The sequence below is a fragment of the Capricornis sumatraensis genome, chromosome 2 (assembly GCF_032405125.1).
Source record: "Capricornis sumatraensis isolate serow.1 chromosome 2, serow.2, whole genome shotgun sequence".
NCBI lineage: Eukaryota > Metazoa > Chordata > Mammalia > Artiodactyla > Bovidae > Capricornis > Capricornis sumatraensis.
This window is the reverse complement of record NC_091070.1, coordinates 108783412-108804724: the sequence shown is the minus strand read 5'-3', so window position 1 is coordinate 108804724 and position 21313 is coordinate 108783412. Positions and strand designations below refer to the sequence as shown.

General features: G+C 45.0%; 1 protein-coding gene across 2 annotated transcripts in view; it reads left to right on the top strand.

Annotated features, from left to right (window-relative positions):
- Window positions 1-21313, top strand: part of NOS1AP (nitric oxide synthase 1 adaptor protein) — a 339279-nt gene that overhangs the window by 92390 nt on the left and 225576 nt on the right. For both annotated transcript variants that reach the window (XM_068964124.1, XM_068964123.1), the window contains exon 2: window positions 733-804. In XM_068964124.1, coding sequence (XP_068820225.1) covers window positions 733-804 — 72 coding nt within the window. The remainder of the gene's footprint in view (window positions 1-732; window positions 805-21313) is intronic.

The following is a 21313-nucleotide window of genomic DNA, read 5'->3' as shown; positions in this document are numbered from 1 at the left end:
AAATTCCTCGGCATGTCTATGAATTTGTATGTCCATTAATATACAAAAGAGAGATGTACTTGAAACCATTGACAGTACTCTGCATATATCTGCATTATTTGAGCCATGTGTAGCAAAAAATTATATACGATATTAAACAACCTGTATGTCATTTGGTTTAATCAAGTTAGGTTTTTAAATGCATAACTAGTCCATTCCTTTTCTCTATTCAGGAAATTACTCAAATGTCTGAGTCTCTGTAACATCCAGGGCAAACTCAGTGAAGTTTCATTAATTAAAAAAAAAGTAGATATTATTCTTCTTTATTCCTTTAGATTGCTTTAATGCATGAAGACCAGATTTCTGTAAGAGATTATACCTTACCCCACTTTATCTTTACTGAAATCCCATTTTACAGATGATGAAACTGAGAAAAGGCAAACTAGCTTGCCACAAAGGTGGTGGGAGAGTCTTCATACCCAACCCTTTCTGTTTCAGAAGCCCGCTTGTTTAAACACAGTCCTTGCCTGCCTCTCTGATTAAAAACAAGATGAGAAAAGGAACCAGTTTCTCATTTTGTTTTCTATAAAGTTAGAAGTAGTCAGGAAACATCCTTTTGGCACTTAATTTCCTTATCTGTAGAATGGGAAGATGAACTTGATGACCTCTGGAAATCCTTCCAGCCCTAACTTTCTGTGATTAGAGACTCTTGCCATCCCTCTTCTCAGAGAGTGTTTGCTTCTCTCCCCACAGTACGTTGGAAGTCTGGACGTACCGAGGCCGAACAGCAGAGTGGAGATTGTGGCTGCCATGCGCCGGATCCGGGTGAGTGGCTGGAGATGGGGCTGTGTGGTCCTGGAACCCAGGCATCCTACTTGCTTGCCCTTTTAGAAGGTGCTCAGGGTGCCAGAATGGATGGCTGCACTCTCTGCAAGACACCTATACTGTCCAGGGGAGTTATTCTGAGTTAGGTGGTTGATGTTGCTTAAAGGCCAAGGTTAAAATGGACATACGATGGCTGGAGGGCTACCACCCTCTCTGTCTTGTGAACTACCGCTTCTCAAACTGAGATGCATGTTACCCCTGAGGATGTGGGGTCTGCCACGGAGTGAGAGGGAGACTGGTGAACTTATTCAGCTTTTAGTGAAAAGGTTTAGTAATTAGCTGATACTTGGCTCAAAGCACTTTTTAAAAAGTAAAGCATTTTTGTGGTGCATAAAGAAAATTTACGTAAATTTTTAAGAACAAACGTGGGATTTCAACAGAATTTCCTTGGTCAGTTGCTTTAGGCTCTGGACATGTGTGTGCATTCTCTTCTACTATTTCAGATATTCTAAAAGAGTTTGGTCAACTTTCCAATCTATTGCTTTAGGACCAGAGTCTGTGGTACACGGATCAGAGATGGAATAATTTGTCTTCTGACCACTGTGAAGGAATTTCCCCATGTACTCTGTCGTGAAACAGAAGAGATTAGATTTGTGCAGTTTGAGGGGGGATCTGGGATTGGGCAAATGAATTGGAACGATTTTTTGGAGAGAATTGGTATTGGAGGTGGCTGGATTGGTCATCCTGAATGCAGCCTGGTTTGAGCTCTTTGTCTTCTAGAGGAATCTGCTCACTTCAGTGGAAAACATATAGATGTTGGGAGCCTCATTTTGCTTTTTGTCAGTTTTTTTTAGTTAGTTCATCTGAACAACAGAAACCTCAATTCATTGTGTTTTCTCTAAGCAGTTCATTAGCCTGCTTATTTTAGGCTGTTCACTGCTTTGACCCTCCCAGTTCTTCAGCATGTTTTATTGTTAAGTTGAATTTGTTGAAAGTATTTTTAAACACATCAATACTGTTTTTCTTGGACGCAGGAATGAGTCACTTTCATATGAGTTCATTTAATGTTTACAACAAACTGTCAAATGGGATCATGTTACCTTCATTCTCTGGATTAAACTGAGGCTCAGAGGGTCACAGAGGTCTTGAAGTGGTGGGCGTGCAGCCTGCATGCAGCTCTCCACTTGCTTTCAGGAGAACATGCCTTTGGCTTCAGGCTTGGCAGTGGGTATTCCCAGACCTCTTCTCTTCCTTCACCTTCCCACTCAGGCAGAGACCACTGAGGCCTGGCTGGGTGTATCTGGGGTGTCATCCTTTTGCGGATGGGTTATTGCTCTCACCTTGGGGTTGTGACCTTGGGGTTTCAACCAAAAGAGTCCCTTTTTTCTTCATACTGGACTAGGACACAGTGACTATGTTGTTTCTACTATTACTATCATTATTAGAGTAATTAATAATAATAGTAGCTATCAGAATAGTAGCTACTATTCAGCACTTACTGTGTGACAGGTGCTTTACTAGGCCTTTTCATATGGAAATAATGTTATTTATTATTTGTAGCTACTCTAGATGAAGTGAGAGTATTGTTTTTATATTTTGTAGATGAGGACATGGAAGTCGGGGGCATTAAATAATTGATTCTAGATCAACTTGGTGTCAGTAGTTTGATGGGCGTCCACGCCCAGAACTGCGCTGCTGCCTGGTTTGGGTGATGACTCCCGCTGGAGAACTGAAAGGCCGGGACTTGGAGCTTCCCCATGAGGGAGTCAGTGGCAGGAATCCAACTTTGTAGAAGGAACGGAGGTACCGGCAAACAGCGTCTCGAAGCAGAGGTGGGCCGTGGTGGCTGGTGGCGCTGGCCGTGCACGGGATCTGGAGTCCTTGGGGCTGGAGTGTGGCCCCTGTCTCCTCTCCCTCAGCACCTGTCAGCCCAGCGGGCCATGTGCCAGCAGCTCTCTTCCCTATGACCTGCTTCCAGTACTTAATGAGCAGCTCATTAAATTAGAGGGAGGAATTAATTGGCCAGAAAGCTGTTTGGTCTGGCTGTCCACGGTCACTTGTTTAGTCTGGCCACCAATGAGAACTCTGGGTGTGTGTTTTACCGTGAACCCCCCAATTCACCGCTAGGTCCGGGGTGCTATTTTCTTTTCTTCCCTCCCTTTTAGAAGCTGTTTTGGCTGTAATTACACTTGTCAAGAACCAGAGCATGTGATTTCCGTGTTCAGGACTGTTCCTGACTTTGTCCTTTTCTGTTGAATGGTGCCAGGCTAACGTTGGGCAGGACGCTGCAGAGTTTCGTTCCTGGGTGCTCTTGTGGACTCACAGGTGCAGGCCTCCAGCTTGGTCCCAAGCAGCGGCTCGTCCTCAGAGGAAAGCAGTTACTCTAAGGACCTTGGAGCCTTACGTCTGTGAAATGAGTTGTGCCATGCCAGGCCCTTTAGATGCCAGTCTTCCTGGACAGGACAGTGGATGAAGCAATGCAGATTGTCTGCATTTCCCAGACAGGGAAGCAGTCAGTGAAGGGCTTGTCCTGAGGGGACCAGACTCGCCTTCCGAGCTGGGACTTCTGCGGCATTTGGAGTCCTGTTCCTGCCCCCGGGTCACACCTGCAGCGCCGACTCCAAGCTGACTAGGTGGACCGTTGATTTGGCTGATGCTTTTCCTTTTCCCCCGTTTCTCAAGGTACTCTCTCCATATAGCTTTTCTTTTAAAATTTATGTTATCTGTCCTCGGCATCTTTTTCTTTTTCATGTGCTTGCAAAGATTTTTTTTTAATGGAGATTAAAAATACATGACATGTTAACCATTTAAAAGTGTATAATTCAATAGTGTTAAGTATATTTACACCGTGTAACAGGTCACTCTGAAATTTTTGTGAAACTGACACTCTGTACCCATTAAACACTGATTCTCGCTGCCTCTTCCCACAGCCCTTGGCCACCACCTTTATATTTTCTGTGCGTATAATCTGACTGTTCAGATACCTCATATATATGGAATCACACTGTATTTACCATCTGGCCTGGCTTATTTTACCTGGAATAATGTTCATAATGTTCATCCATATTGTAGCACATGACATTTCCTTCCTTTTTTGGCTGCACAGTATTCAGTTGTGCCCAACTCTTTGCGACCCCATGGACTGCGACCTGCCAGGCTCCTCTGTCCATGGGATATTCCAGGCAAGGATGCTGGAGTGGGTTGCCATTTCCTTCTCCAGGGGATCTTCTGAAACCAGGGATTAAACTCAGATCTCTTGCACTACAGGCTGATTCTTTACTGACTGAGTTACCAGGGGTGTATACAGTTGAACGTGTATAGCACATTTTCTTTATCCATTTATCCATTGTACGCTTGGGCGTCTTCTAACTTTTGGCTGTTGTGGCTAGTGTGAAAAATGCTTCAGTGAACTTGAATATGCAAATTTTTCTTTGAGATCCTGTTTTGAATTCCTCTGATGTATATTCAGAAGTGGGATTACTGGGTTATATGGTAATTCTTTTTTAAAACTTTCTGAGCCCTCTCTGTACTGTGTTCCATAATGGTTGCATCATTTTTGATCCCCCCGCAGTATAATTTTTTTTTTTCCTCAGTAACATGTGTATCCGGAGAAGGCAATGGCACCCCACTCCAGTACTCTTGCCTGAAAAATCTCATGGATGGAGGAACCTGGTGGGCTGTAATCCATGGGGTCGTTAAGAGTCGGACATGACTGAGCGAATTCACTTTCGCTTTTCACTTTCATGTGTTGGAGAAGGAAATGGCAACCCACTCCAGTGTTCTTGCCTGGAGAATCCCAGGGACGGGGGAGCCTGGTGGGCTGCCATCTATGGGGTCGCACAGAGTCGGACACGACTGAAGCAACTTAGCAGCAACGTGTGTGTCTGATTGGATACTGGCTTTTAAAATAGATGAATTTTCTTTTTTCCGGTAAGGATTTGTTGGGATGGGGGCCGTTAAGCTCTTGGAGTGTTTATGGGTGGTTTCGGGGAGCAGAACGTGGTTTCATAATGGATTGCCAGGCTGCTTACTGTCACAGGGACCCCTTGGCTGAACTACCCTATGCCGGAGTGTGGGAGTTCCTTATGCTGTTTTTCTGAGGGCAAGATCTGGGGTTGTGAATGGTTGTAAGTGCAGCCTTCGCACAGGGGGCATGGTATGAGTTAGCACATAAATGGATGAATTTATCAGCATTTCTCAGAAGGCCTCCCCTGAATCGAGCACCTTCACCTTCTGCTTCTCTAACACTCCAGGCAGAGCCACTTCTGGCCCTGCCAGGCCCTGCCCTGGTCACCCAGGGCCCCTCTGCTTGGATGCACAGCTGTGGGCCCCAGGCTCTGGTGACCAGCGTGGCGTGCTCCCGGTTCTCATGTGTGGAGCCCACTTGGAGTGGAGACCACGCAGGTGAGGGCCTAGGACCTGGAGACGGTGGAGGAAGAAGTAAGGGGCAGGAGAGCCAGCCCTGCCCGGCTGGCAGGGGGTGGTCAGCGCTTCCTCTTGCTCTGTGGCTAATAGCGATTATTCGTGCGTATTTGTACCTTGTACACTTACAACTTTTAACCTTCTTTCGCATATGTTATATCATTTGGGGCTTCCCTGGTGGCTCAGATGGTGAAACATCTGCGTGCAGTGCAGGAGACCTGGGTCAGGAAGATCCGTCTTCCTGGAGAAGGGAATCATCTTGTTACTGCTGTTCGATGAGAGGCAGAAAGATGGGACAGGGAGGAAGGAAGAAAGGGGACCCTTGGCACAGGCACATGCTGTGCTGATGATTCAGTATTCTGTTGGGTGCTGCTATTCAGCAGTGGGCAAACTAGATACATGAATGTATTATTAGTAAAAGGGTCAGAGGCTAAGCAAGTGTGTAACTGGGAGGTGTTACCCAACTTGAGGGAGACAGGAAGGGCCCTGGGTTACTGAGGGTTGGAATCAATGGTCAGTAGATACTGCAGCCAAATGACCCCAGAGATGAGGCTCTTGTGGCTCAGGGAGGACTTGCATCTCCTGAGGGGAGGTGGCCACATCACACTGTACTGTCTTTGAACCTCGGCTTCCTGGCTTAATGCCTGACCATTAGAACACAGTAGTGTTTTGTGAATGAATGGGTGACTTAAATGTTTTCCTCAATAAAATGTACTTGATTAAACTCAGTCTATTGTGTACTTCAAATACACAGAATCATAACACACCATTCATTGTTTGATGTGACTGTAATTGCAGTTTATCAGTTTGTCCATGAGATTTTACAGAGGCCCAAGGTCACACAGGAGGAAGACCCAGATCTTCTGATGCCCAGCCCAGTATGCTTTCCACTGCAGTGTGAGGCCAATGGAAATTCACTGCACATTTTTTGGTTCCTTGTTTTCTTTGGACAGCTTCTAGGAATTTCCATTGATTAATCGGGAGTTGGGATGGATTTGGGGACACTTTGACTGTCAAACTGAGTTGGAATGAACTGCAGCTGTGGGTAGCAGCAGTTTTTTTTAATTGGAGGATAATTATGGTATTGTGATGGTTCTCGTCATACATCAACATGAATCAGCCATGGGCATGCATGTGTCCCCTCCCTCCTGGACCCCCTGCCACCTCCCTCCCCACCCCATCCCTCCAGGCTGCCGCAGAGCACCAACTGTGGGTGCCCGGCGTCACATATCAAACCCCCACTGGCTCTCACTTTACGTACGGCGATGCATAGGTTTCAGTGCTGTTCTCTCAAGTCATCCCACTCTCTTCTTCTCCCACTGGGTCCGAAGTCTGCTCTTTACGTCTGCGTCTCCCCTTTGCACCTGCTTTTTGTTTGTTTCCTTTTTCAGGATTTGGCACGTTCCCCGAGGTTGAGACCCTTGACACATAAAGACCATGGTCTGTTCCCTTGTTTGTCGTACTCGTAAGAAACCTTCAGTTTCTGTTATTTTCTGTACTAGTTTACTGTTGCTACTGAAACAAATCAACGCTGTCTGACTGGTTTAAAACAAGGCAAGCGTATTATCTTACAGTTCGAGAGGTCAGAAGTGAGTCTTATGGGACTCAAATAAAATTGCGTCAGCAGGGCTGTGTTCCTTATGGAGGGTCTAGGAAAGAATCTGTTCCTTGTCTCTTTCAGCTTCTTGAGGCCACCTGTACTGCTTGGCTTGTGGCCTCGCACTCTAAACTCTCCTTCCATCACCATGTCCCCTTCTTTGACTGTGACCCTCTTACCTCCTTCTTATAAAGATCCTTTTGATGACATTGGGTCTGTATGGAGAATTCAGGATAATCGTCCCATCTCACAGTTCTTAAATGACTTCTTCAAAGTCCTTTTGCCATGTAACATAGCACAGTCACAGGTTCCAGGCATTGGGATACGGACACCTTCGGAGGCCCGTCATTCCACCCACCACACCTGACTTGTCTATTGTCTACCAGATAGGATACGCTAAGTGAAGGAGGCCAGACCAAACCAGTAAGCCCTCTAATTTCAGATCACGTATTTTACCCACTGCCTCATACTGGGCTGACCACATGTTGTCCTCTGATCTCAGTGATGACCCAGGTAGGGAGGAAGCTTAGAGATATTCCCCGGAAGCACTGGATGATTATCCTGCTCTTTATCTGCTCAGTTGTTCAGTCGTGTTTGACTCTTTCTTTGTGATTCCGTGGACTGTAGCCCACCAGGCTCCTCTGTCCATGGGATTCTCCAGGCAAGAGTACTGGAGTGGGGTGCCATGTCCTTCTCCAGGGGATCTTCCTGACCCAGGGATTGAACCCGCATCTCCTGCATTAGAGGGATTCTTTACCTCTGTGCCACTTGGGAAGCCCTGCTCTTTGTCTAGCAAGGATCCAGAGGTCTGAGAAGATGCCAGCTGGACAAAGACGACAATAGAAGAGGGGCTATGACTTTAAAAAAAATTGCACAACTTAGAACGATTCACAAAGTTCAGAGAAGTTCTGTGAGTCCACAGTTGGTCTGATACAGTGGGATTGCTTGCTTGGAGGTTACTGGTTGAAAGTGGAAGAGTGGCTGGTAGTACTGAAATCAGGCTACTGACTTTGCACCATTGGGTCTGCTGTGTGAATAGGTGAATTTGGTGGCCAAATATTTAGTATGACTTTCAAGGCCTTTGTTCCCGAATATTAATACTATTTCCTATCATTGCACTTTTTAGATTCCTCAGGAAGGCAGCACTGTGTTGTCAAAAGAGCTCTCAGTGAAGAATGAGAGTTGAGCTTGCAGCCCCTTGATTTGATGTGTAAACTTGGTGAGGTATCGACTGCCATTAATTTCAGTTTCCTTGGTTATAAAGGGGAAAGGATGATACTTGTTGTTTTCCCTGGTGCTATTGTTGAGTCTGGGATAATGCATGAAAAACTACTTTATAAACCAAAAAGGATTATTTATACTCATCAGTGTCATTCTTACACCTTCTTCTGGGTTTCAAAGCATTTCATATAGATAAATACCCTGAGATACTGAGCTGCTTCATCTAGCTTCTTTCAATAGCCAGCATCTTTTTCCTGATTTCGGTGGCAAGCCTTGCTTCCTCGGGGAGGCTCCCCCGACTAGATCATTTTGTCCTCTCACATGGTCTCATGGCACCACACCTCTCTCTTTTGTAGCACTTGTAACAACTATATTCCCAGAGTCTGGCAGGATGCCAGCCTTTGCTCAGTAGACTTTTGTTGAGTGACGGAGAAAATTAATCTTAGATGATAGCCATGTGAGCAAAAAAGCAGTGAAACCCAGTGAGGCTCTGCTGAGGGGCTGGGGTGCCAGGGAGGGGGGAAGCTGCAGTGCAGTCAGACCTGCCCTGCGTTGTCACTTGCCAGGGACGCTGGTGTGTGGAGAGCCAGGCTGGGCTCCAGAGGGGCAGCTGGTGTTCTGTCACTGCCTCCCCTTGGGGACCTGTTGTAGCTGCTGGAAGGGCAGCCTCAGGTGGGGAAGGGTAGAGGCATCTTGCTGGACCTTCAGGGCTGGAGAGAAGGTGGCTGTCTTTGTGGCCGCAGACCAGACTTATGCCTGTTAAAAGCCCGGGGACTGAGCTCTGCAGAACTGGGGTGCAGCCTCCCAGAGGCCGCGCGGCCTGGCTCTGCAGGGTGTGTGCCTGCAGCTGGATGCACTCAGGTGTGTGGTCCTCATCGTGGCTCCTCCGCCTGTGGGCTTGGTGAACACTTGGCCGCCCTGGAGATAGCTTTCACAGTAGTCCAGTATGGGATCAGTTTGCTGTTGAACAGGGACTTGATCTCTCAAGAGGGACTGCTCAGGAGTGGTGTGGTCAGTGGCCTGGAACAGAATGGGTAGGTGACCAGGACATGGCCAAGCCCTCCCCACTCCCGCAACTCCCTTCCAGTGGTGCCACCTCTTCTGGAAATCTCTCTCAAGAGAACCAATAGACGTAAAATGGCCCTGGACGTTCTTGGGAGAAGATCCAGGGACTGGGGGACACGGGGGCTTTATGGAACAGTGGCTGGAGTGGCGAGTGCCTTATAGCTGCGCGTTTCCCTCCCCACGTGCATTCAGCCCCTGCATGTGGCCGCCTCATACATTTGTGGCCTCCTCATACATTCAGCCACGAAATCCACGCTTTACCCTCTTCTGGAAGGCTTTGTCCAGGAAACATTTTGTTTCCCCCTCAGCAGCTACCCTCGACATCATTTTCTCTCTTGCCATTAATTGTTGTCCTTTTCTTTCCAAATTCGGAGTTGGCAAGGTTACCTTTGAGCAGCTTAGATTGTAACACAGGCCTCCCTCTCATTACTTTAGCATGGCCCTGTTAATTTCCTATTTCTACTGTAACAAATTACTACAAACGTAGTGGCTTAAAACAAAGCAAGCCTATTATCTTACACTTCTGGAGGTCAAAAGTCTGAAGGGAGGCTAAAATCCAGTTGGTAGGGCTGCTTTCCTTCCGAGGCTCTAGGGAGAATCTGCGCCCTTGCTTTTCTGGCGTCTAGATGCTGCCTGAATTCCTTAGTCCTTGGCTTGTTTCCATCTTCAAAGCCAGCAATCACATCTGACCTCTGACGCTGCTGCCTCCCCCTAACACGTGTAAGACCTTGGTCCGTACGTTGACTCTTCTTCCTCCTCCTGATGATCCAGGATGACCTCCCTTTCGTGGGGTTCTTAATTTAACCACAGCTGCAGTGTCCCTTTAGCCATGTAAGGTAACATAGTCACAGGTTTTGGAGATTAGGTTGTGCACATCATGGTGGTAGTGGAGCAGGGACCGGTGGTGTGGTGGTGACATTATTCTGAATATTAGACTTGTAGCAGGGATTGGAAAGATTCCCCCCCTTTACTGGGGCACTCTAGTATTGGGGTCGTAAGTACTAAGTTCACATCCTCTTCCTTCTGTTGACTAGCTGAATGATTCTGGACATGTTTCTTACTCTGCCAGTCTTTAATCAGTAAAGTTGGGATATCTTCAGTTCAGTCACTCAGCCGTGTCCGACTCTTTGCGACCCATGGACCGCAGCATGCCAGGCCTCCCTGTCCATCACCAACTCCCGGAGTTTACCTAAACTCATGTCCATTGAGTCGGTGATGCCATCCAACCATCTCATCTTCTGTCATCCCTCTCTCCTCCTGCCCTCAATCTTTCCCAGCATCAGGGTCTTTTCAAATGAGTCAGCTCTTCGCATCACGTGGCCAAAATATTGGAGTTTCAGCTTCAGCATCAGTCCTTCCAATGAATATTCAGGACTGATTTCCTTTAGGATGGACTGGTTGGATCTCCTTGCAGTCCAGAGGACTCTCAAGAGTCTTCTCCAACACCACAGTTCAAAAGCATCAATTCTTTGGTGCTCAGCTTTCTTTATAGTCCAACTCTCACATCCATACATGACTCCTGGAAAAACCATAGTCTTGACTAGACAGACCTTTGTTGAGAAAGTAATGCCTCTGCTTTTGAATATGCTGTTTAGGTTGGTCATAACTTTTCTTCCAAGGAGTAAGCATCTTTTAATTTCATGGCTGCAGTCACCATCTGCAGTGATTCTGGAGCCCCCCCAAAATAAAGTCAGCCACTGTTTCTATTGATTCCCCATCTATTTGCTATGAAGTGATGGGACTGAGCTTAGTTTTCTGAATGTTGAGCTTTAAGCCAACTTTTTCACTCTCCTCTTTCACTTTCATCAAGAGGTTCTTTAGTTCTTCTTCACTTTCTGCCATAAGGGTGGTGTCATCTGCATATCTGAGGTTATTAATATTTCTCCCGGCAATATTGATTCCAGCTTTGCTTCCTCCAGCCCAGCATTTCTTATGATGTACTCTGCATATAAGTTAAATAAGCAGGGTGACAATATACAGCCTTGATAAACTCCGTTTCCTATTTGGAACCAGTCTGTTCCATGTCCAGTTCTAACTGTTGTTTCCTGACCTGCATACAGGTTTCTCAAGAGGCAAGTCAGGTGGTCTGGTATTCCCGTCTCTTTCAGAATTTTCCACAGTTTATTGTGATCCACACAGTCAAAGGCTTTAGCATAGTCAGTAAAGCAGAAGTAGACATCTCGGCAGATATATTTTTCAGTTTTATGTGAATGCGTGCAAAGTGCTGAGCAGAGTGCTTAGCACATGGATCACTGCAGATGGTGACTGCAGCCATGAAATTAAAACATAAATAATAATCCCCTTCTCTCCTTTCTAATTAATGTGTATTGGGCAGGGCAGTGGGCTCAGAAAACCATCCAAGTTGGCTGTCAGACACACTTAAGCACCCGGTAAATGTTAGCTATTAAAGGCATCAGCTTTGTGTGCCAGTTACTTTTTTCCCTTAGTTTGTGGGTAAGTGTTTCTCAAAATGGATTCTGTGGCTCTTGTGCAATTTAAGGATGTTAGTTTCCAGGGTCTGAGTTCTTTATAAGAATTTTAAAATTTCGTGTTGTCATTTGAGCCAATAACAAAGTAAAATAAGCCTATTGCAGTCATTTGGAAGGGCCATATTATACCCGAATGCTGCCAACTGATTTTATCGTCTACAGTTTTGCTTGTTTTCTTGTGTTGGCACCAGAAAGTTCTTTTGTAATCGTGCACTGAAGAAAAGTTTACCATATGTCTATAGGGAATTCCCATAAAGCGAAGGACCATACCTTGTGGAAGTGAGATTTCGCAGTGGTGGGAACAGAGTAGCAGAAAAATGGCGCCAGGTCACGGGGCGCAGGACTGCAGGCGAGGCTGCGATGCGACCACGCTCCCCGGGGTGGCTTCTTGAGTTGCTCCCGGCTTGTGTGACTGCCATTTATTCTTATTAGTTCCAGTATCTCTTCTGATTTGTTGGGTCCTGTGCTGTGCTTGTTGTCAAAATACTATCACCCAAGTGTGTGTCTGCTGGACTCAGTAGAACTTGGATAAGGTACTCACAACATATCCCTGTTGTGAGAAAGGATGGAGTTTTAGTTAAATAACAAAATCTTCTCTGACATGAACATTTTTACTTTGAATTTATTTGTTGTATAATTTGTGTTTAATTTATAAATTTGTAAAAAGACCTGTATGTATAAATAGTTAATATCCAATTTTATGTCTTACATATTTAAACAATTATATATGATTTGCAAAGGGTTTTTGGTAACAGCTTTATTGAGGCATAACTCGTATATACAGCAACTCATCCATTTTAAGTATATAATTCAGTGGGTTTTAGTATTGGGCAACCATCACCATGATCAATTTGAGAACATTTTTATCATCCCACAAAGAGACTTTGTACTTCTTAGCCATCACCTTTGAATCAGCCCCAATCCCCCCGATGCAGCCCCAGGCAACCTCTCGTCTACTTTCCGTCTCTATGATCTGTCTGTTCTGAAGGTTTCATGTAAACGGCAGTCGTATGATCTGTGGGCTTTTGCATATAGTTTCTTTCACTTAGCATAATGTTTTCGAGGCTTATCTATAGTATGACATGTATCAGCATTTCACTTCTGTTTATTACTGAATGATATCCCATAGTATGAATATACCAGCTTCCCTTGTGGCTCAGATGGTAAAGAATCTGCCTGCAATGCGGGAGACCTGGGTTCAGTCCCTGGGTTGGGAAGATCCCCTGGAGAAGGGAAAGGCTACCCACTCCAGTATTCTGGCCTGGAGAGTTCCATGGACTGTATAGTCCATGGTGTCGCAAAGAGTCGGACACAACTGAATGACTTTCATTTCACTTCACTTCATTTATTCATTCAAATCCTGAGCATTTGCAAATTGTTTTTTTTCTTAAAAAGGGGCCTATACTTCATTAAATTTTAGAAAGCATTTGATGTGGATTGAGGAGTATGTTACAGTCGTCTTCTTAGCCAAAGGAAACAAATCGTTGCTTTCTTCGGTAATCTTGGCCAAGGCATTCTCGTCAATATAAAGAATAGTGTACTGACGCAGAACTTATTTTTTTCCTCCAGTCATTAAAAAGTATGATGAACATTGGGTACATATATCTCTTTGAATTAGTGCTTTCTTTTACTTTGGATGAATATTCAGTGGAATTGATGAATCATGTGCTAGTTCTGTTTTTAATTTTTTTGAGGAACCTCCCTACTTTTTTCATAATGGCTGTATCAATTTACATTCCCACCAACAGTGTGCTAGAGTTCCCTTTTCTCTACATTCTCACAGCATTATTTACAATATCCAAGATATGGAAGTAGCCTCAGTGCCCACCAACTGATGAATGGTTAAATGTGGTTTATATACTTTGCAATAGAATATTTTTCAGCCACAAAAATGAATGAAATCTTGCCACTTGTGACAGCCTGGAAGGACCTGAAGTGTATTATACTAAATGAAATAAATCAGAGAAAAGCAAATATTATATGCTTTCACTTATACATGGAATCTAAAAAAACAAAGCAAACATATATCACAAAACAGAAACAGACTCACAGATACAGAGAACAAGTTAATCTTTGCTAGAGGGGAAGGGGATGGAAATGGTGGCGGGGATTAAGAGGCACAAACTACTGGGTATGTATTAGATTGATACAAAAGTAATTGTGGTTTTGGACCATGAATTTTTGATCATAACTAGGCTCAAACACATGTATATTAATCAAAGCAGGACCCATTACAGTCAACAGATTTTTGCCAACAAGAAATGTTTGTTTTTTTCTGTAGCTTAAAAATATTTGCTTTGGGATTTGATAAACTCTTGGAAAGCATTTTCTACCTTCTGCTGGTCAAGGAAGCTTTTTTTTCTGCAAAAAGTTGTTGAGATACTTGAAGAAGTGGTAGTCAGTTGGCCAGAGGCCAGGTGAATATGGCAGATGAAGGAAAACTTTGTAGCCCAATTTGTTCAACTTTTGATGTGTTGGTTGTGCGATATGAAGTTGAGCGTTGTCATGGAGAAGAATTGGTCCCATTCTGCTGACCAGTGCCAGCTGCAGGCATTGAAATTTTTGGTGCCTCTCATTGATTTGCTGACCATACTTCTCAGATGGAATGGTGTTATTAGGACTCAGAAAGCTGTAGTGAATTAGGCAGCAGACCACCAAACAGTGGCCAGGAGCTTTTCTTGGTGCAAGGTTAGCTTTGGGAAGTGCTTTGGAGCTTCTTCTTACTGCAGTAGTCATTGCCAGTTGTCATATAAAAGCCGCTTTTTGTTGCGTGTCATGATCCGATTGAAAAATGGTTCATTGTTGTGTAAAATAAGAGAAGAGGACACTTCAAAACAGTGATTTTTTTTTCAGTTAGCTCATGAGACACCCACTTATCGAGCTTTTTCACCTTTCATATTTGCTTCAGATGCTGAATGACCGTAGAATGGCTGAAATTGAGTTCTTTGGTAACTTCTTGTGTAGTTGTGGGAGGATCAGCTTCACTGATCCTCTGAATTGGTCACTGTCAACTTTGACGGCTGGCCATTGAGCGCCTCATCCTCAAGGGTCTTGTCTCCTTTGCAAAACTGCTTGAACCACCACGGCATTGTACGTTCTTTAGCAGTTCCTGGGCCAGGTGCATTTCGATGTTGTGAGTTATCTCTGCTGCTTTATGAGCCATTTTGAATTTGAATTAAAAAAAAAAAAACTCTTGAATTTGCTTTTTGTCTAACATCATTTCTATGGTCTAAAATAAGTATAAAATAAACAGCAAATGATAAGTCATTAGCCAAAAGCATAAAAATAGAAGTGCTCATTAAAATGATGTATAACATAACCATATTTGTTTAAGAATGTATTCCAGTATCAAATGGCAAAGTTCAACAGTGCAATACTGCAATTACTTTTGCACCAAACTAATAATATAGTAAGTCACAGGAATGTGATGTACAGAACAGAAAATACTATCAATAATATTATAAGCACTTTGGTATATAAAGGTAATAAATCACTAAAAAAAAAAAAATAGATTGACTTTCTTTTTTGAGCTCTGAACAGTTTACAAAACAAGGTTCCTGTCTGCACGGAGCTTATATTCTGGTAGCTACGATGAAGATAAATGAAGAGACAATACAGGTAAATTGTTGGCAGAGAAATAAAGCAGAGCATGAGGATAGATAGTATCAGGAGGTAAGGGGTGAAAGCTTATATGAATTGTTGGAAAAGGCCTCTAGTTTAGGGTGACATTTGAATCTCTAGAGATGTGAGTGTGACCTAGAGAGGGAGCAAGCAAGCCATGTGAATATATGGAGGAGGCCTCTGGACAGAAGGAACAGTAAGTGCAAAGCCCATGGGGCAGAAATGGGCTTTGCAGGTTCAAGAAATAGCAAGCAGCACAGTGTGGCTGGAGACTCGAGTCCAGGTGGGAATGGTAGATTATTTCCAGGAGTTTATTCCTAGGAATCACATATCATGTGAATCTGGTTCCCTTATTACGTGCTGAATGCCTGACCACACATGAGAAAATGCATTTATTTTTTCCCCCAAGTCTGTAGCAGATTGAAAAGTCACTGTGTGAAGAGCTTTGGTTCTCCTCCTGAGGTAAACAAGTTCGGAATGATTTTAAAACAGGGACAGAGCTGCTGAATGCATTAATCTGCACATAGAGAAAGAGTTAGCAAGAATCAGTTGTTATCAAAGCTAACACATGCTTGCTTTTAAGGACGGTGACTTACTTTATTACAGCCATTTATGCTCAAGAGTAAGAAATAATGTAATTGAGCTTCCATGGGAACATTTGAATATTACCTAGCTCAGCCCAGTTTCTTGTGCTGACATGATGTTCGGGGGTCTTCTTGAAGCCAGTGATGTTTATCCATCACATCAGGAGGAGATGAAGAGCCTAGTTCATATGGTAATCCTATTTTTAGTTTTCTGAGGAGCCTCTATACTGTTCTCCATAGTAGCTGTACCAATCAAGAGTGTAGGAGGGCTCCTTTCCTCCACATCCTCTTTACCATGTTTTATTTGTAGACTTTTTAATGATGGCCATTCTGACTGGTATGAAGTGGTCCTCACTGTAGTTTTGATTTGCATTTCTCTAATAATTCGTGACGTCGAGCATCTTTTCGTGTGCTTACTGGCCATCGGTTGTCTTCTGCCCGTTTTTTTGATTGGGTTGTTTTTTTGATGTTGCATGATATGAATTGTTTATATATTTTGGAATTTAAGCATCACTCTATAATCCAGCAACCCTATGCCTGGGAATATACCCAGACAAAAATTCACCTGTATTTTCATAGCAGCACTATTATCTATTGCCAAAACTTGGAAACAACCTAAATGTTGATTGATAGATGAATGGATAAAGACGTGGTGCATATATACAATGGAGTGCTAACTCAGCCATAAAAAAAGAACAAAATAACGCCTTTTGCAGCAACATGGATGCAGCTAGAGACTGTCATGCTAAGTGAAGTAAGTCAGAAGAGAAAGACACATTTCATGATATCACTTATGTGTGGAGTCTAAAATATGGCACAAATGAACCTGTCTACAAAACAGAAACAGACTCATAGCCTTAGAGCTCAGACTTGTGGTTGCCAAGGGGAGGAGGCAGTGGACTGGGATGTAGGGTTGGTAGATGCACACTATTAGGTTTGTAATGAATAAACAACAAGGTCGTAATCTGTAGCACCAGGAACTGTAGTGAAGATACTGTGATGACCCATAATGGAAAAGAAGATAAAAAAAGAATGCATATGTGTGTATAACTGAGTCACTTTGCTGTACAGCAGAGATTGGCACAATATTGTAGATCAACTACATTTCAATAAAAAAAGTAAAAGACAGTGTCTCAACCAACAGAACCCTCGTTCATCACTGCTACATTCACCATCCCTGGGGACCTATTTGTTCATGTTCCTGCCATTAGTAACAGGTATCCACTCCTTGTTTTGATAATGTCTGTGCATTTTTAAAAGAATCTCCATAATGTTTATCATTTTAATCATTTTAAAATGTACAATTCCGTGACATTAAATAATTCACAATGTTCTGTACCTATTGCCACTATCTATACCCTAGATCTTTTAATCATCTCCAGCATAAACTCTATACCCATTGAATAACAACTCTCTCTTTGCTCTCAGCCCCTGGTAACCTCTTTCCTGCCATCTGTCTGATTTTTGCCTGTTCTAGATTCCTCATATAAGTGGAATCTCAGATAATATTTGTCCTTCTCTGTCTGACTTATTTTAGTAAACTTGTTTTCAAGGAACACCCATGTTGTAGCATAAATAAAAATTTTATTCCTGTTTTTATGGCTGAATAGTATTCTCTTCTGTGACTTTTTGCACTTAGCACATTATGCAGGCACTGGCGTGTGGCTATTTCCTCTTGGGACCAAAAGCAGCGTATTGCAGGACAGGGGTGCACAGTCATGGAAAAAACATGTGCAGCAACAAACACCGAGGACCTGAACTGCTGGAAGGAAGCCTCTTCTGTCCTGGCTGAAAGGCTCAGCCCTCACTTAGGTAGTACTTCATAGTTATTAAAATCAGTTTTCATGTCCATTGGCATCTAATGTCTTCAGTAACTTTTTATAAAGTTAGAAAGTTAAGGCAGACATTATCCCTGTTTTGTTACAGATAAGGGTCCTCAGAGTGAAATGACTTGCCCCACTTATCTTATTGTTGTCCTGATCAGTGCTGACCCAGGATCGATTATAGACTGTGCTGTGTGCTGTGTTACAATGTCAAGCTAAGTGCAAAGTGCTTTACGAGTTTTATATTACTTGATCCTCCCCTTAACTTTGTGTGGTGTAGGTATGATGATCATCCCCTCTTATAGATGAGGAAGCCATCCCATCTATAGGGAGGTTAGGTAACTTGCCTAAGATCACAGAACTGGTAAGTGGGGAATCTGGGATTCACTCCTGAGCCTGAACGAGGTACAGTTGTGGTATCACACCCAAGGCAAGACTCCAGTTTGCTTACTCTTGGGTCAGAGATGCTACCAGGACCTGCTGACTGTCCGTGCTTTACCGAATATCGGTCCCGGCAGTGTCATCTGTGTCTCTGATTGTGCTGTTCTCCAGTCTGGGAACACTGCCAGACAGTGCACAGCACTAAATGTAAATAAGGCCATTATTGGATTTTTTTCCAAAAACTTCTTTTTAGATTTTGAGACTCATACATCCTGTGTGACACCCCCATTTGGATATCCCAAAGGCACCTAAAATTCAGTATGTCAAAAATAGAATACATCATTTCCACACTCTCTTTTCTTTGCTTGGAACCTTCTCCCCTGCAGTTTTTTCTGTTAACATTTCCTTACCTCACTGAAAGGCATCTTATTTGTCCAAGAATGTCAGCCTGAAACCTCAGTCACCTTAGACCACTCTCTGTCAGCAGCCTCCACATTAGTCACCCCTACTGATTTTGCCCCGTAAATATTTTTCAAATGAATCTCCCCATCTTCATCCCTCCCCAGAGGGACCCCTGTCATTTTGCAGAGATTGGAGTTGCCCTTCGGATTGTCACTGTGCTCTGGGCTTGTCCCCCTCCTACCCATCTTCCACCCTGCTGTCGAAAGGCACGTCTCTAGGAGTCGCCCTGCTTCTGAGCATGTGGTGACGGGGCATCACCCACAGGCTGGAGTCTGGCACGAGGGCTTCTGCCTGGCACCTCAGGCCGAGTGCCAGCCCTGCTGATCTTAGAGCCCCGCGCTTCCTTCTGCCTGGGAAGCTCCCTTTGTCAGTTGGCCTAAGGACTGAACTGCTGCGTGTCCTGCATAAGTCAGTCAGGGCTTTCATCCTTCCTAGAGGCTTTCTCCCTAGAGACCTCTGTCTCGGCCCTCAGACCACAGTGTGTGTGTCTCCTTTAGGGCAGGGAATGCAATGATCATCATGAGAACCATGGGCTGAAGGTGGATTCTTCTCTCGTAAAGCAGGAGGAATGTCAACCCTGTCGGACTTACAGGCAATGATGCTGTTGGGTCCTGAGGTGCCTGCCTATAACAGATACTCCGGGACGTCAGCCTTTCCTCTCTGCATCCCTGCTGCTTGTGTGGCTGGAGAGAAGCCTCCCCCAGGCATGCTCATTTGCTGGAACGTTCCCTTCTGAGCTGTTCTGGACTTGGAGGCAGAAGCGCTCTGTGTATCTCTCTGTCACATTGCTGTGCGCAAATTAATTTCTCTGAATGTCAGTCTTCCTCTCAGTAAAGTGAGGGAGTGGTTATTTCCCCCAATTTCCTCAGCTGTTTCATGAAGGTTCAGTGAGATACCACAGAGAAGGCTGTGTAAGTTGCCAAGCGCATGTACAGATAGGCGGCCTCCGGGCCCACCAGGCAGTGAGATGGGTGCCACGCCTCGGTCAGGACTCCTGTTGGTAGAATCTCCAGCCTGGCATTGCTGTCGTTGAATCTGGTGCCTCCACTGCCGGGTCTCGGTGGGAAACCTGCCGTGTCTGCCTCTGCGGCAGGCACCCAGCCCTTTGGCACCGCGTCAGTGTGAGACAAGGCGGCAGCTGCTGTTCTTAGGTCCTCTTTCTGTCTCCCTGGAGAGGCGTTTCACCATGTGCATCGGCTGTGGGAATAACATGTCACTTCTCCACAAGGAGCTCTGTCTAACCAGCCCAGTCGGAATCACCCTTGTTAGTGTGATATTAGCAATTTACCCTGTTTCCTTAACCACTAACCATTTGAGAAGATTTGGCATTCTTTTTTGCCTCTGTGAATAGTCTCATCACCCGAGGGCTTGTTAAATAGGTGGAGCGGCACACCCTGGATTTCCACTGAAAACAGTCATTCTGAGCTCTTCCTCCTTACAGAGCTCCTCTCCAAAACTACCTGGTCCCTGGGCCTTTGCTTCGTGTCTTTTTAGAGGCCATGGTGGGGACAGCGTGGTCTCGGGGCTGGAGAGCCCCTGGCTTGCCTCTCTGGCCGGGACTTGCATCCTGAGTAATCTAATCACCCCTGGCTCCAGGTGGCTGTGTCGCTGAGGGAGGTTCTGGGAAACCCTTTTCCCTGTGGGAAGTCAGCATCCTTGGTTTCCTTTCTCTCCAGCTGGCTCTGCCCTTCCCAAGACATCCCAGGCTCTTCTCTCTCCAGCTCCTCCCGGAGGCGGGGCTCCTGCCTTTGCTGAGAGCTCAGGGCCCCTGGCAGCCCTGGTACCCTTCTGCAGAGGAGGGCAGGGGCTCTCCCTGGAAGGGCCTCTCCGAGCAGCTCAGACGCAGGCCTCAGCTGTGTCCTTGTTTGCAGCCACATCCATCTTTGCTGGATTTTGTGGCCCCAGGCGGGTCTTAGTTTACCCCGGCCCAGGAGGAGCTGAGAGAGAAGGCAGTTTGAATAGTCCTGGGTATATATGAGTTGTTAATATCTTTAAGTTTGACTGGTATCTCCTCAACTCTTTAGGTCATGTGGTGGAGAAACCAGGAAAGGACAGGGAGGTGATGGTCTCATTTCTTTCAGGTATTACTGGTACCCCACCATCAGACCCAAGAATCAACAGTGAGAGCAAGTCTACAGTAAATGTTAGCTGCTGTGTAACAGATACTGTTGTAAGCATCTGGCCTGTAGTGACTCACTTAATCCTCCTGATTACTCTATGAAGAGGAGTATCAGTAACTTGCCCAAGGTCACACAGTCAGTAAATGGCCAGGATCCCAGTTCTAGAACCCTGGCTGCTGACTGCCAAGCTGCCTCTCTAAGGCAGATGTAAATCACCACCGAGTCACTTCAGTTGCAATGAGCTGCTAGTTGGACATTTTGTGGTGCACAGAGTGTGTAGCCTTGACCTCTGTCGGGCTGCTCCCTGCACAGAGTCAGCAGCAGTCTGTATTTGCACTCCTGTTAAAACTGGCACCATCTCATCCCCACCTCTCTACGGCTGCTGGTTGAGCCAGTCTGCTCAGGTCAGAACTTCCACAGCAGCCTGTTCCTCCCTGGTCCTCAGCTAGGCTTTGTGACATCAGCTGTACAGCTGCAGAAACAGCTGATCAGACAGGGTCACACTACTTGGGGAGAGGGCAGTAGCAGGTCCCTGGGGAAAGCCGGCCTGCTCACTTGAAAAAGCAAAAGCCTAGTAGTCCATGTGCATGGTCTGAAGCTCATGGCTACGTGGGTTGGTTTGTCCCTCCCTCCTTTCATTGAAAAACTAAGCAGTCTGTTGAAGATAATAGATAAGAAGAGGGGCTCCCAGGCTACAAAAAACTCTGCCTTCTCTGGATGGTAT